General features: G+C 41.9%; 1 protein-coding gene across 1 annotated transcript; it reads right to left on the bottom strand.

Annotated features, from left to right (window-relative positions):
• Positions 1 to 32: 32 nt before the first annotated feature.
• CHRNA6 (cholinergic receptor, nicotinic, alpha 6 (neuronal)) lies at positions 33 to 8,847 on the bottom strand. Its single transcript, XM_010023794.1, has 6 exons — positions 8,826 to 8,847; positions 6,544 to 6,683; positions 5,448 to 5,492; positions 4,214 to 4,323; positions 3,109 to 4,096; positions 33 to 170 (listed from the first exon to the last, which is right to left on the bottom strand). The coding sequence occupies exons 1-6, from the start codon at positions 8,845 to 8,847 to the stop codon at positions 48 to 50; spliced, it is 1,428 nt and encodes a 475-aa protein (XP_010022096.1). The 3' UTR covers positions 33 to 47.
• Positions 8,848 to 15,151: the final 6,304 nt, after the last annotated feature.

The raw sequence follows: 15,151 nt of genomic DNA, 5'->3' as shown, positions 1-15,151 counted from the left end.
CTGAAAATGAACCAAGAACAGAAGTGGATTAAAAGCAGTGGGCCAAGTTACATATCTGCTATTAGCGGCTGGATGAAGAGCCCTGCAGTCCCAAACACACAGATGATTATAAACACCCAGAGAAATACTCTGTCTATCACCATTGCTACGTATTTCCAATCATCTTCCACCTGCAAAAGAAAAAGAATAAAAAGTATAAACTACATGTAACGTAACATGCAATTGCAAGTTTTGCCTAAAGAAGTGGTAAATGCTCCAATCCTGGCAGTGTTCAAGGCCAGGCTGGGCAGAGTCTTGGGCGACATGGTCTAGTGTGAGGTGTCCCTGCCCATGGCGGGGGGATTGGAACTAGATGATCTTAAGGTCCTTTCCAACCCTAACCATTCAATGATTATATGATATTATGCAATAGAAATGTCCCTTTTGCTTTTGAACGTGAGGAAGAACATATATGTATTCAAGAATGTTGATTGTTGTGCTTATAGTTGCTGCAGTTTTATGTGTCTTTAGTGGGAGCTGATTTTCTAATGGTATTTACCACTCCTGGCTGAGAACATCCAGCACTATCCTAGTGTGTTTTTCTAAATATTCAAGTCTGTTGACAAACTATGGGAGTGATGCTGACATTAACAAATAGGGCCTGATCATGTGGTGGATGCAGAGTGGGGTGGTTTAGCAGCAGGCACCATAGCTGCACATCAGTAGATCCTGTCATAGTATTTATCCTGACAGCACACACAAGAGTTTGCTATTCTGGCCTCATTTGGCACACTGTCACTGCAACCAAGCCCCACTGACTTCAGCAAACTGGACAGCTGATGACATAGACTATAGCAAGGCAGGGGTCCTGATTGAGCAATGTGTAATGTGCTAAGCAGGCCAGAGTGGATTTTGTATGTCTGAGGTACACCTTAGAAGTACATTCAATGAAGCTGCTGTCCTTTAAACTGTACTTGTATACAAGGACTGCTGCATCAGAACATTCACTCATAGAAAACTATTGACTGGTTAAGAGCTCTCTGCTGAGGGATCTTGCTCTTGTTTTCCCAGTTTCTTGATGCTCTTCTCCAAGAGCCTGCTGCTGTACTTCTTGTGAAAGAAAATGCATCAGGAACATCAACTGCTGTAAACATTGCCACAATTTTTAAAGCATTTTTATCTGTACAGGACTAGTGCGTGATAACACCCATATGGCTTTGTATGTCTGCCCAAAGCAGAAGAAGCCTGCAGAATCACTTCCTTGGTGCTCTCCTGAGAACAAACTCCGTCTTTTCCCCAAAGAGAAGATTTTTCTCAAATATTTTTCCCATCCCTAATATGTTTTGGAAGGTAAGATAGAGCTGCTGATGCACACACGAGACTTTAGAATATGATTTCATGTGGCAGGAGAGATTTGCAAAATGCAAATCAGAAGAAGTGCCAATGGAAGACATATCATGAGCTGTATAATCAAAGTGGCATGTTATTTGGATGCCTCATGCAAAGCCTCTCTTTTGGAGCTGAATACGGTACATGTTTTATGCAGCTGGTGTGACAGTGAGAGCAGGGCTAAAATGTTGAGGTCAAGCAAAGCATTAAGGGCATAGGTACCAGCAAGGTTTAGCTCAATCCTCATCCTCCTCTGTGCTGACAGATTATTGTCTTTTGCTTTGGGCTGGCATGTACCGCCCACTCATCCTGTGAATTCAGTCACCAGGCCTTAACGTTAGCACTTTATTCAGAAACTTATGGACTTTTTTTTTACAAATTAAACTTCCTCTGCAGGACACAAAAAGGAGAAAAAAACCCAGCTTTTTTTGTTGCACAGAAGTTGCATGAATTCGTGCTGATTTCAACAAAGTATTCTGATAGAATACTTTTCAGCATTTCCCTCACAAAGTATTTGTGTTTTTCAGCACAAATACATCAGTATTTACTTCTGAAATGAATTTTGCCATCATAGGGCATTTAGAAATCTTCAAAACGAAAAGCAAACATTTTGTGACAGATCAAAGATAAATGTTTCATGAGATTCTAAACACTTTTTAAAAACATATTGAAGTGTCAGATAATTCCTATTCCTTGTAAGGCCTGGGTGTAAGGGATGTCAGATACTCTTTTTTGGAGCCTCTTTTAGTTGCTTGTGTTTACACCTGAGGATGTGGCCCCTGAATTCTCTAAATTCCAATGTATATCATCTTTTATGACAGTAATCCCAGTTAGGATGAAAGATCTATAACCTCACACAAGCAAATCTATTAGTTCAAACGTCATGTTTCATTTTTAAACCCCTCTCTTTTTTAGTCTGTCTTTGTTCATCTGTTGTCTGTTTTATTCAGCTGTCTTCCCCCAAAACTCAACTTTAATTTCAGTGTATGTTTGTCAGAGCAGAAAATACTATATTGCAGAAGCCACAATCAGTTAAATCACTAAAAATATCAGAACACACCAGACTGAAACAAAGTACAGACAACAGCATTCTGAAAGGAATATCTTTATGAGATTTATCACTGTTTGAGAATACTTCTTCTCCAGATGAACCACGGCACTGCTAGACAAGCCCTGTTTTTTAAAATGCAGTTCCCAAAATTTGCTTGTTCCATTATAAACATAGAAAAGCACCCTCTTGGCAAAAAGCACGCTTAGTATGGAGATGTCTCTGCTTACCAGGACTGAGCAGTTGGTAAGCAGTGGAAGAGGTTGCTTCTGAGGATCTACAGAAGCAGGGGTGGAAGAGACCTTGAAACATCCTGTCTAGTCTATCCCCTGCCCTGTGGTAGGATCAGTTCTGCCTGAATCACTGCTGATCAGAGTTCATTCCTCATGGCCACAACAGGCTGATGTTCCTCTTCTTTTCCTTTGAAGGGTGAGCCTCATATCTAATCTGAAACTGTCTCGTCTAAATTATCCACTGGGGACAGAAGAGGAACAAATGACATCACTTTTCTTGTTCTCTCCCCAATGGATGATTTATTTTCTTCCTTTCTGTAGGAAACTGACCCATTCACAGGTCAAAACATTTTTTTCTCTATACCCAACAACTCTAGTTCTTCTGGGATGCCATGTTAGATCATGTTTTCACTGCTGGAAGTGAGGCCCCGTGCCCAGCTGGGTGGTTACCTCCCTTACCTCTTTGGTTTCATTTTGAGATCTCATGTTCTCCGCGATGAACTGAACGCTGCTAATGACGTCCTTCACTTCTGGGGAGTACTCCATGTGCTCTGCCATCCATTTCAGTGACGGATGGCTCAGTCGTCTTCTTTTGGTGGTAGTAAGTTCAGTTGTGTTATCACAGTGACTGCATCGCTGCTCCTTGTGTGATTTGGTATCTTTGCGCTTGCTGTGCTTTGACTTGCCTGGCGTAGTGGATGATCCTTTCTTGTTTTTTCTGAACAAGTTTTTCTTCTGCTGTTCTAGTGGCCTCTGCATCAATAGGACTTTGGGGAGCAGGTTAAGAAAGACTGTTTTTACCCATTTGGGCATTGTGTGTGTTGTTGGAGTCCTGTAATGTATGTTCAGGACAAACACTGTGATGACGATTGACAGAGTCACAAATATCATAGTGAAGAGTAAATATTCACCTACAAGAGGAATTACTAATGAGGTGGATGGGATTGTTTCTGTGATCACCAGTAAAAATACAGTCAGGGAAAGGAGCACAGAGATGCAGAGAGTCACCTTCTCACCGCAGTCGGATGGCAGGTAAAAAACCAGCACAGTCAGGAATGAGATGAAAAGGCAGGGAATGATCAGATTTATAGTGTAAAACATGGGCAACCTTCGAATATAAAAGGAGTATGTTATGTCTGTGTAGATCTCTTCACAGCAGTTATATTTGATGTCATGTTTGTAGCCAGAAGCATCAACTATTTCCCATTCACTATTTTCCCAAAAGTCATTCATGTCTACTTTGGATCCAATGATCAGGAGATCGATTTTGGCTTTGTCATAGGTCCATGAGCCAAATTTCAGTGAACAGTTCTGATGATCAAATGGGAAAAAGGTAATATCCATAGGACAGGAGCTTTTAAAAATAGCTGGTGGGGTCCAGGTGATCATTCCATCATAGCGAAGGAGGGCTTTGGTCTTGCCTTCAACTTGAAAATCTCCCACAGCACTAGAAAGACAAATGAGGCAAAGAAAAGAAAATTACTATGAAAGTAGAATGTCTTTCATGGACACTGCAAGAGGATACATATGAGAGAAAGAGTAAAATGGAAAAGTGTCATCATACTTATTATACAAGACAATATCTGGTTTCCAAATTTTATCTGCTGGTACCCGAACAAATTCGATGCCGTCATATTCTCTTGGATCCCATCGCAATTTGTAGTCATTCCAAATCTGAAAGAACAGAAAAGAATTTAACCCCCTTGTATTATCAGCAAATACCTGTTTCTAAGATCTTCCTATAAAATGACAGGCTATGGCAAAGACTAGAAGTGCAGTACGTGTAAAGAGGGACAATGGTCTGAAAGACAAGGCCATGACCTGGAGAAACACTGGACTTTTGTGAATATTACTCATATTGATTTGGTATTCACTTCTCTGTGAGGGGATAGGACTGATTTCCATTGCTGCCATGCTGAGATGTCTTCTCTGTCTTGCTACATCAGTATAGACCCTTACCTGTGCAAGGTTACCTCCCCGATGCAGAGAGGAAATACATACAGGCCTTGGTGTTGCTGTCTTGAAAGTACACCCTGGAGCGTAAAGGAGGCCAGCACCAAAGGAGAGCAGCGTCCTAATGAGGAAGGAGGTATGTATGCATACCAACAGGTGGTTGCTCTCAGGAGACATTATTGGTTCCACAGGGGTAGTGGATTACCAAGTCAGGGGCAGTGAAGGATGCCCAGCGGCTCTCCTGTCTTGCTGTCCAGTGCCCTGTCATGGGGTCATGCTCCATGCTCTTGCAGCCTACCCTGAAGATCGTGATGGAAAGTACATTATCTTTTACAGAAAGCTTTGTGTGGACCATAATCAGTACCTAAAGGAAACTGGTTTTTTGTGGAAGTTGGCTTGGTTTTCTTGTCATTTTAGGTCCCCTAAGGATCTCTGTCTATGTGTAAATGCTAAATCTATCAGGAAAAATGGAGTCATGTTTCTTTTCCCAATAAACGTTTTTGTTGGAATCTTCAATATGGAGATGACCTAGTACTGCAGAGCTGCATATTTAATCACTCTTTAATAGGTACATCCAGCTAGATTTAACAGATAAATCAATGATCATGAAATTGGAGGAAAATATACAACACAGGAAGGATGGGAGACGTAGCTTCTTGGAATTAAGAATAAATAAATTATTTTTTCAAATGTGGCTTTGGTTAATAGAGCTTCTCCTTAGTCATAGCTTTAAAATCCTTGTTACAAAACCAAGAACTTATTCTATACATGTAGCTTTCAAAGTAAGGTAACACAGGTCATCGCATCCATGCAAAATGCATGAGAAATGCAATACAGTCACTTACATGTCTTAGCCACACATTTGTTTCCATAATCTGATTGACTTCATCCTAGAAAGAAACACAGGAATATATGTTTTCACGCCATAAATCAGTTACAGCATCCTGAGATGGCCAACTTATTTGATAAAAAAGGACACTAGAGCTTCACATCAACTTATACCAGATCTTTTCTGACTGACTTTTTCCTGGATTTACAGTGCACTCATTTATCCTTAGCTCCCCGGCTGCTGTTGAACGTTGCTTCTCACAGTTTGCCTGGACTCAACTAGGTACCTTTTAATCAAAACTCAGCATCTGTTCTGTGGATAATTTGCTTCACAGAGCAGACTTTAGCAAGGGTTAAGGTCAGGTTTTGCATATTCCAAAGTCCCTCTGCCGCACCCAGCAGGTCTGTCATCTCAGACACACTCACTTTTGTACACAGTGCACCCCAGAACACACAACGGTCAGCAGTGCACTTTAAAACAGCACTCTGCAGGCTGCACAGCGGGTTCCCCAGGGAGGATGTGGAGGTCCTATCCCTGGCAGTGCTCTAGGCCAGGTTGGACAGGGCTTGGAGCAACCTGGTCTAGTGGAAGGTGACCCTGCCCATGGCAGGGGTTGGAGCTGGATGATCTTTAAGGTCTTTTCCAGCCTGAATCATTCTGTTTTGAAACAGACTGAAAAAACATGCAAATGAAGAAGATTCTATGTCTCAGGACCACTGCGAAATGACACAGGGCCCATAGAAGAACTAGGCCACATGCTACACGGTGTAGACACAACCAGGTGACTGTGGCATGGGCTAGCCCTGTGGAGAGTGGACTTGAACTTTGGCACTGCTGCTCTGGGTGCCAGCGGCTGCTGCCAGAGTGGGGGGATTTGATGCTCCAGAGTAAGCAAATGAATTAGTGTAGTTTGAACTGCTCGTTTGAGCAACTGGAATAACTCAGATGACAGAAAGAACAGCAAAGGTCTCAGCATGTACACAAGTGTGCACAGGACAAGGTCAGCTACGAGAGCTGTAGGTGCAACCATCACAATTACATCTGCTGCTGTAGCTATTTTGTGTGTTTGCAGTCACCCTCAAAACATACCAGTATTCTGTAAGGAGTCTTACCACATTTGTAAGCTGGGTAATGGCCACTTCAAAATACACAGTGACAGGATCAGACACATTTTCCACTGGCCTGATGAACTGGTTGTACTGGGAGAAGAGTTTGTGAAACAACCGTTCCTCTGATTCACACGCTGTGGTATCTGTATAAGGTAGAAATAAAGAACAGCTATGTCAGAGGTAAGGAAGAGGGAAAGGAGTCGATCGGTAACTTACTAGTCCATGCTGTATTTCTGGATCTGGTGCTTGTGACCATGTAACAAGACACAGGAGCAGTGACAGAAGAGGGCTGACAGTTCAAAGCATTATCCCACAGGATACTACCTGTTACTCCTTCCCTTCTCAAAGTGCCTCCTAAGCTAGATCTAACCTGTGGTTCTCTCTTTGGCCCACCCTGATATCAGACCAAGGTAGAATGAAGCGGTATGAAGGAGAAAAAGTACAAATATGTTGGATTTCATCTTCAGAAGTTTTTTAGGGTAAAACTGAGAGTTTATGAAAAGCATATCTACTTACTCAGAAATTGGGTAAAAAACTTGAGGTTGCAACTACTGGGTCAAAATCTATGTCAGGGACTCTGATTAGGTTATTATAATGATGCCTCCTAATCTTAAAAAATATGACTACATTTTATCCTCATGTTTTTTATTTCAGCTTCTCAAATAGCACAACTTTTGCTCTGAAGAAAGTTCATTTATTAAGTTCTATGAGAAAAAAAAGAGGAAATATTAAAATTTCTTATAGAATAGTATGCATCTTTGTAATATAGACCTGTTCTTTGGGAACAAGCAGATCATACCTGTAACCTCCAGCTAATGCAGGACAGACCGGATGGCATAGCGGGAATAAGGTATAAGACTGGCACTAAGCTGTCTCACTGCTTGCTCTTCATATTGAGCACAGATATGTTATCAAAGCTATATGATGATGCCAACAATATTACTGATACAACTGAGGAAAAATTTATCTTTCAGATAATTGGTCATAAGTTTTGTGTCCCAGATTGTGCTAGAACGTATCAGTAAAGCAATCATGATAAGCCTTTATGACTGCAAATATGAAGGGCTTTGTGTCAGGCAGCAAGGACTCTTGCACAGCATGGGACATTTACATTTCCTTCAGTGAACACAAGGGCCTGTAGCTGCACAGATGTCCTACAGGGAGGTGCTTAGTCTCAGCATACTGCGATGTTTTCACGCTTCAGCTGTTCTTCCCTATGTTTTTTGGGGGGGTTTTCTTTTTTCTTTTTTTCTTTTTTTATTTTAAAGAGACGTTTCTGCCTCTCAGGTGATACAAAACATGCTCAGATTCTGCGGATTATCACAAAAATTTAGATGTTGGTTATTGGTGACTTACATGTATAGAAAGAAAAATCAAGTAAAATTTCCATGACTTGATATTTCATTTCATCTTTTAGCATCATCCAGACAAGATACATGAATATCTGTAATGTCTGGATGTTTCTGTATCACATATTGTGCTATTCAACAAGGAAATTTCCTCCTCATCATCATCAGATTTCCTTATCATCATCTATCGCACTGTGACTAGAAGTGCCCTACCATGGGAACATCAATTTCTTATTAAAGTCTTATGACTAAAGCCAGTAAGCTTAAAATCATGTTTCATTTGAAATTTTCCTCATGGCTTTTTAACAGACATGTGCCTTAAAACAAAGTAACAGAAACAGACAAGTATTTAGGACTTTTTGATTTTTATACTTCAGTTACAGATTCTTGTCCCATTGGTGCTGCTTTAAGACAATGCCTTATGCCTTGCTAACACAAGCACTGTAATTCATAGCTGTCTTGGTCACCAGCAGAATTGAGACTCAAAAAAAAAAGATGCATTGTCTTAAAAGCAAAAATCCTGCGGAACCCCACTGAGACTTGTGCCTGGAAATCACTTCAGCTTATTTAACCATAGATCACAAACAACAGTGGAAAAATCTATCAGGTTGTCAATTCTGAAGGTGTGAGTGCTAAACATGCACATCTTTAGCCTGCATTATTTAAGCAACTGCAAATTCAAGCATCAAATGAAACTACTAGAATTCCTATTTAATTTTCATTCTTTGCTAGAAATACTTTCTCAATTAGTTATCAAACCAAAATTAAGTGGTTTATGTGTGAAAACCAGTATTGCTTTAGCTCTCTTAAAATGTTGTTACAGACTTTAATTTAGAAATACCTGGTAAAAGCTTTACATTGAATTCATTCCAGGTAAACAGAAGCAGAGACAGTGACTAGAAAATATTTTAGACACCAGTATCAAAGAGATCCTACCTTTAATCAAGGATGTGAACATGAATGCCAACACACAGAAAGCAGGGTAACACCTCTCAGAATGCATTGCTAGCAGCAGAATAGACCTTCCTTTTGAAAAGAGAGATTTTGGGAAAGAAACAGAAGACAAGAAGACATACAAGCCCCCTGGACAGTAAGTAGGCGACATGAAGATGGATTTCAGTTTTGCATTTGCAGGAAACTGCAGTCTGCTGAGCAGAGCAAAGCCTTGCAGAATTGCTTCCACTATCACCAGGCGAGGAGAGCTTATGCTATGCAGAGAGAAGGAAGTCAGGCAGCATCCTATCAGGTGACTTTTAACATTTCCAGTCACCCGCACCCTTGCCTCTGGGGGCATTATAAGAGTGCAAGAGAAAGAAGGAAGTCAAAACACAGGGTAGTCAGCATGGAGAGGGGGAGGAATTCACTCAGCCCTCCACTCCCTGGTTAAAGAACACTCATCCTAAAGCAGCTGCTTTGGCTATTGCTTCGTGCTCACCTGAGTGAGTCTGCCAGAATATGCAGAGGCAAACCAACTTCAGTGTCTTGGCTGAGGACTAATTCTGCAGCAGGAGAAATGGATGCTATATGGTTTTAACACCTCCACCACAAACCATCTAAACTTTGAAATAAGCACATCATCATGTGATAGACTTGCTCGACTGTATTCTGAGTGAATAAATTTAAGGCAAGCGGATTTTTTATTGCCATCTGACAGGAGCAACTAAGCATGCTAAGTTCTTTCCTGACAGACAAGTCATCTCACAACATCCATTTTTCTATCACTTTGTGTGTGCAGTGACTCCTGTGCCAATATCCTGCACATGTGGAAATGGAGCACTAGAATAAAGGAAAACCACCAGGCATTGCTACAGAAGTAAACAATATGCCAAGTTCACTGGAATAGAGTGTTACTCTTAATCACAGAAGTTAAAAACACCAGAGATCATGATCCTGAAGAGATCAATGTGTTCACTTCTCAACTGTTCAGTATACATGTCCTTTCAACAGGAAAGTCTGAAGAGGCAAAGGGTCTGAAAAACTGAGGACCCCTTTTGATTGCAGAGGAGTGGAAGGCACCACAGGTTACTTGGTGTCGTCCAGCCTTCCAGAAGGCAGCTCTGACAGGGAATATCCTTTATGTGTGCTTAATTCAGCATAAACAAGTCTGGGTGGCTGGATGAATAATTTGACCAGAACAGAAGTGCTGCTGATTTCTAGGCAGTTATGTTGTTGTGTAAATGTGGAGAGAAGAGAAAAGCTATAAACAGGAAAAAGGATGCCCTTCATGGTGCAGAACAGAGGCAATGCTGCAGCTCAGGATAAGAAAGCTATTTGTCTCTACACAAGTTGTTAAAATATGGGGAGAAGGAAAGAGGTCTGTTTGCAAGAAAGATGCAGGAATGAGTTGCCTGCATAAAGAAGGCATCTGAAGTGGACAAAGTCACCCATGGCAAATTTTGAGGGATGAAAAGGCAGTCTTGGAGGATTACTAACAGAAGCCCAACTCCAGATTTCAGTGGAGTCAGGGAGCCTGGAGCAGAGAGATGAGAAAACATAAAGATCAAACCACAAGAGTGCAAGTCATCTTGCACTCCTGAAAGCCTCCAACTAAACATGGTTGTAAGTGGATACCACAAGGCGTAGCTATGAGGCATCTCCAAGCTGAAGTTAGGTATGAATTCGCCTTACAAGTGTTTTTAAGATGAGAATGTGGGTTTCAGCATAGTGATTTTTCTTGTAAATTTCCATTTTGCTAACATTTTCCAAGGAAAAAATTAAAACCCACAAAAATATTTCGCTTTGTGTCTGCTTTTTCCAAGTTCCAGTGTTTGTTAGAATGATGTTAACAGTCCAGGTCCACAACCTTACAGTTTTTTCACATTATCCAATATGAACCTCGTTCTTCCTCCTTGAATTTATGCTGCCCATGGTGTACTGTGGCTAATAGAATCACAGGACACCTGTGGTGGCTGTAGTCATGGCATATGCACTCCTGTTAAAAGTCCAATGCTTTTAGAAAGATGACATATGGTAACATAATCAGATGCAATTTGAAAGCAGACTGACCCCAAATTAAAATATTTTGACATTACCAAAATTCTTGTTCTTCCAAAAATAGTGCCAGGCCAGGGAATTGGGTGTGAAAAGTTAACATACCTGGAAATGCATATCTGGGTTAAACTGGAAGGTCTTTAGAGGTGAGGGTAATGGGTCTGTTCCCCATTCAGAGAGAAAGAGCAGTGGCAGGCCAGCTTGAGGTAAAGGTCTGCTTTGGTGTCAGAGGAAGAGTCTGGGGAAGCAGGCTGAGTTAGGAGACAACACCAGTCGTGCAGTGAGCAGATGGAAGAATGGACTGTGCCGTAACTGCCCTGCTGGTAGGACCCTGCTGGAGTGGGAGGTGCCTCTGGGACAGGCAGAAGGGGAAGGCAGAGTTCAGACTGGGCCATGACAAGCAGCTGATGAGGCATCCAGACAGAGTCCAGAGAGATCAGATGAATTGCTGCCTCAGCAATAAGGAAGCCAGTGGGGAAAGGAGTAAAACATTTGTGAATCTTTGCTGCTAGGTACCTACTTGAATGTAACACAAACTGGTCAATGAAGGCATCAACATGCCAGGCTCAAACAGCAAGCACATATTGACAGGCTTCCTTTGACCTCCATGTTGGAAGAAGAGGCTGATTTAGTCCCTTTGCATGTGCTTTTGCTCTCCAAGAACACACTGACTTAGAGAAAAGTCTCTGGCCTCCTTTCTTCAAGTGACGTGTCAGGCAAAAGAGGACAAGCAGCCTCTAGGGATGCACAGAATCTGTCCACTATAAAAGTTTATAGCACGTGGATGCACTTCACCACTAGAGCTTGACATTGCAAAAGTTTCATGGTGTTGACTGTGGAAAAAAAACATCAGGACCCATCTGGAGGGCTGCCTGTGTGCTGTGTAACTCTGGTTGAAGGCACATGCCCCAGTACTATTGGCAATCCTAATGACAGATCCTGACTTTTGGATCCAGGCCTAGGTGTGAATAACTGATTTTCCCCTCTAGAGCCAAGCACTTCACTGCTGGAGAGCCATTTCTGAATTGTTTGCAGGCTTTGACAGTGGGACCATGACAAACACCTTTTCCATGGTGAGCCACTTATGCCCTGATCACTTGCTGAAGAGCCTCTGAACGCAGTGTGGGGGCTCATTTCCCAGTCCTGCCAACGGCTTGCTAAGTAGCACTAGGCAAGTGAGTTTGCACCTAGGGGCACCTGCTCTCCTTTCCATTGCTGGTCTACAGCATGGTGAGGGGATGAGCTGCTTCTCACTGTTTTCTTGCTCAGGGCTAGCCATACATTTGCTTATTGCATCCTTGCTGAAGTAGCTGTGAAGATGGCATGGATCTCAGCAGCAATGAATGTTATGTCTTCTCTGCTACCTCCTCCTTCTGCAAGCAGACAGCTATTAAGGAAGTAATCAGTGCAGCTACAGCTGATTCTTATCTGGATATTCACACACAGCACTTCCCTGGGCATGGGATACCTACTGGTAACAAAAATTAAGATGGAGGAAGGAATCTGTAAAGGGATAACGGAAGTATCAGTCAAATCCCACATTTTAATGGCAGATCTCTAGTCAACCTTATATAGCTCACACATTAGCTGTGTTATGCCAGAGAAAGAAAACTGTAATGGGACAGTGAAAGTATCACACAAATCCCATCATTTTACTGGCAGTTCTATAGTCAGCCTTGGATAGCTTCTGCATTAGCCAAGTTAAGGTAAACAGGGAACTTGGTAAAGCTCACAGACAGAGGGGAGATGCTTGAATTGAGCAGGCAAATGAAAGATAAGCTCTAATGGCAGGGATATAAAGCTGCATTGAAGGATCTAAGTGATAAAAGACTAGTTTAGCCTGCAGAGGTTGTTGGGACTAGTGCTTTTCAAATGCCTGTGCTGCATGGACAACTCAGCTGCTTGTGAACACTAACATTTTACCCTAAAATGCTCTGTTCTGATTCGTGGTAGTTGGAGACTGTCACCTTCCAGGTCTTACAAGCTAAGCTGCCATCCCTTTCAGGTATAACTCCAGCTGACAGCAGAAATAAAGCAGACATTTTAACCATTCAAGGCACTGCATACCTTAGGCAGGGAGGAAGAGGCCATCTTCTATATGTGCATTCATGTACAGAGCCATGCACTTCCACCTGTGTGAAATCTGGCACGTCTTCTACATAAATGCTTGACATGGAAACCCAATTGGCAACACCAGCTTGTCAAACCCTAAATTCTTTAGAGACCCAGTATAATTTCATACAGCTACATAGAAACTGTTCTTTTTTTTTATTATTATTCTGTGGAGTGAGAGCCATAGGGAAGTGGAGAAACACAGCTCTTCCCGGGGCTCTGAAGAACAAAACATTATATCGCTCTTTGCTCTGACCTTTCACATGCCTTGTCTGTGCCAATTACAGGCTCATCTGGACAGAAAGTTTCTATTAACCTCTGTTAGCACTGCAGTTGGGATGCCCTGTTTTGTTTGACTCCTGGATATCACTATAATAAACCAAGTTAATAAAGCATACGCCAGTAGTATATTAGGAATCCAGTTTTCACTGTCTCATCGGCAGACATTCAACTATCATGGGTGCACTTCCAGGTCATTACCCTTTGCTTAAGTGTTAGCACAGTCCAGCTTGTCATGTCTCACACCCCAGTCAGTCCAATCACACAGCTGGTTCACCTCCTGCACTCCCTGCAGCAGAGCCTGCATCTCACCTATGTGTAAAGCCTGGGCTTTGGCCGACTTCATGCTTTGGAGCCTCATGTGTCAACAGTGTTTGCTCTCTGATCCAGTAGGCTCTGACCAGTGGCTTCTAGTATGCAGGAGATACGAAGCATGAGTAAAGATGGAACTTCATTGCTACTGTGTGCAAATGTGCACAGTGATATGCTTATGCTTTGGTTCAATTAACTATGTTAAAGCTTTTTTGGTGTGTTTTAGTCAGATTTTAAATGATGGGTAGGAAGAGGTCTTGTAGCTTACATTGATTAGAGAATTTCCACATACTGAGCATGAAATTTCTTCAGTTCAGTAGCTTCCTCTGTGATACAGTCCTTTCTTCTTTTTGTTTTAAAGAGATTGATCACAATACCTCTGTCAGACATCCCCTGTTGCCCCAGCTATAAAGTCTGACAAGTCAGGCAGTCGCTACACACTGAACAGCCAAGTATATTAGTGGGGATACCTATTCCCATGATGCTGCCTGCTAAGCAGCTGCAGTAACCAGAGTACAACACAAAGATCCATCTTTTATAAGATGCATCTCCAAAGCACCTTCCATTGCACATATGGGGTCAAATAGCACGCATCTTTTGTCTCTAAACTTCCCATGCCTCAACAGCTTTAAGCATCCCTCCTGCTCTCTTTTGATCCCTAAGGAGCACAAAGCAGCATCCACAGAAGCCAGGTAGGAGCTGTGTGTATGTTGATTAGTGGACTGGTGTATATGTGCTGACTGGCCATGTGGCTATTCCCAAATGAGATTCACAGACTGTTGCTCCTTCAGGTGGGGCAAAGTGAAAATCTCATTTGGATTCTTCCCTTTGTGTAGTTTTTGGTTCACACCAAATTTACAGAAACTTCCTTTTCTTTAAAATTCATTATAAGTTGGCCTTTGGAGAGACCAGTGAGTAGACACTGAAAATACAGAAAAAAAAATAAAAAATGTCATGACATAAATATTATTTGAACAGGAAGATGGGCTGAAATAAAGAACATTTTTTTCTATTCCTGCTATAACCATTAGCAACACACACAGAAAATAAAAACCTTGGACAGGAAATAAGTAAAATAGAGTACATCTCCCAGTTTTTGTCCTAAAATCTGATGTAGGAAGAACACCAACCACTTGGACGATCAGAAAAGAGAGATGCAGGATAGGTCTTCTCAACACTGGTGTATCTCCTAGAAGCTTCTTGCCCATGGCATGTCCAAGTGCAGCAGAGATAATGAACTCGTGACTACATGGCAATAAACACTGTGTCCATTCATGTCTCATTTAACATCAGATTCCAAATGGGAATCTCAGAAATGCCCCACATTTAGACCAGGCAGCTTGACATTCCTCTGTAATTTTCCATCAGAGGACAGAAAGTGAGAAACAGCTGAGTGAGGCAAAAGCTTCTGGCAGGTTGGACATTCAAGCAAACCTTTGTGCCTTGCTGAAGTTGGAGGAAAGCCTTCAAAATGCACTGGATACTCTGGAACTCTAGATCCCTGCTGGTACCCCAACATATACCAAAAGAAGCGACATTTGAGAGAACATGCAAATGTATCAGATGAA

The sequence above is a fragment of the Nestor notabilis genome, unplaced genomic scaffold (genome assembly GCF_000696875.1).
Source record: "Nestor notabilis isolate BGI_N333 unplaced genomic scaffold, ASM69687v1 scaffold28851, whole genome shotgun sequence".
Taxonomy (NCBI): domain Eukaryota; kingdom Metazoa; phylum Chordata; class Aves; order Psittaciformes; family Psittacidae; genus Nestor; species Nestor notabilis.
The sequence above is the reverse complement of the archived record's forward strand: the minus strand, read 5'-3'. Positions and strand labels throughout refer to the sequence as shown.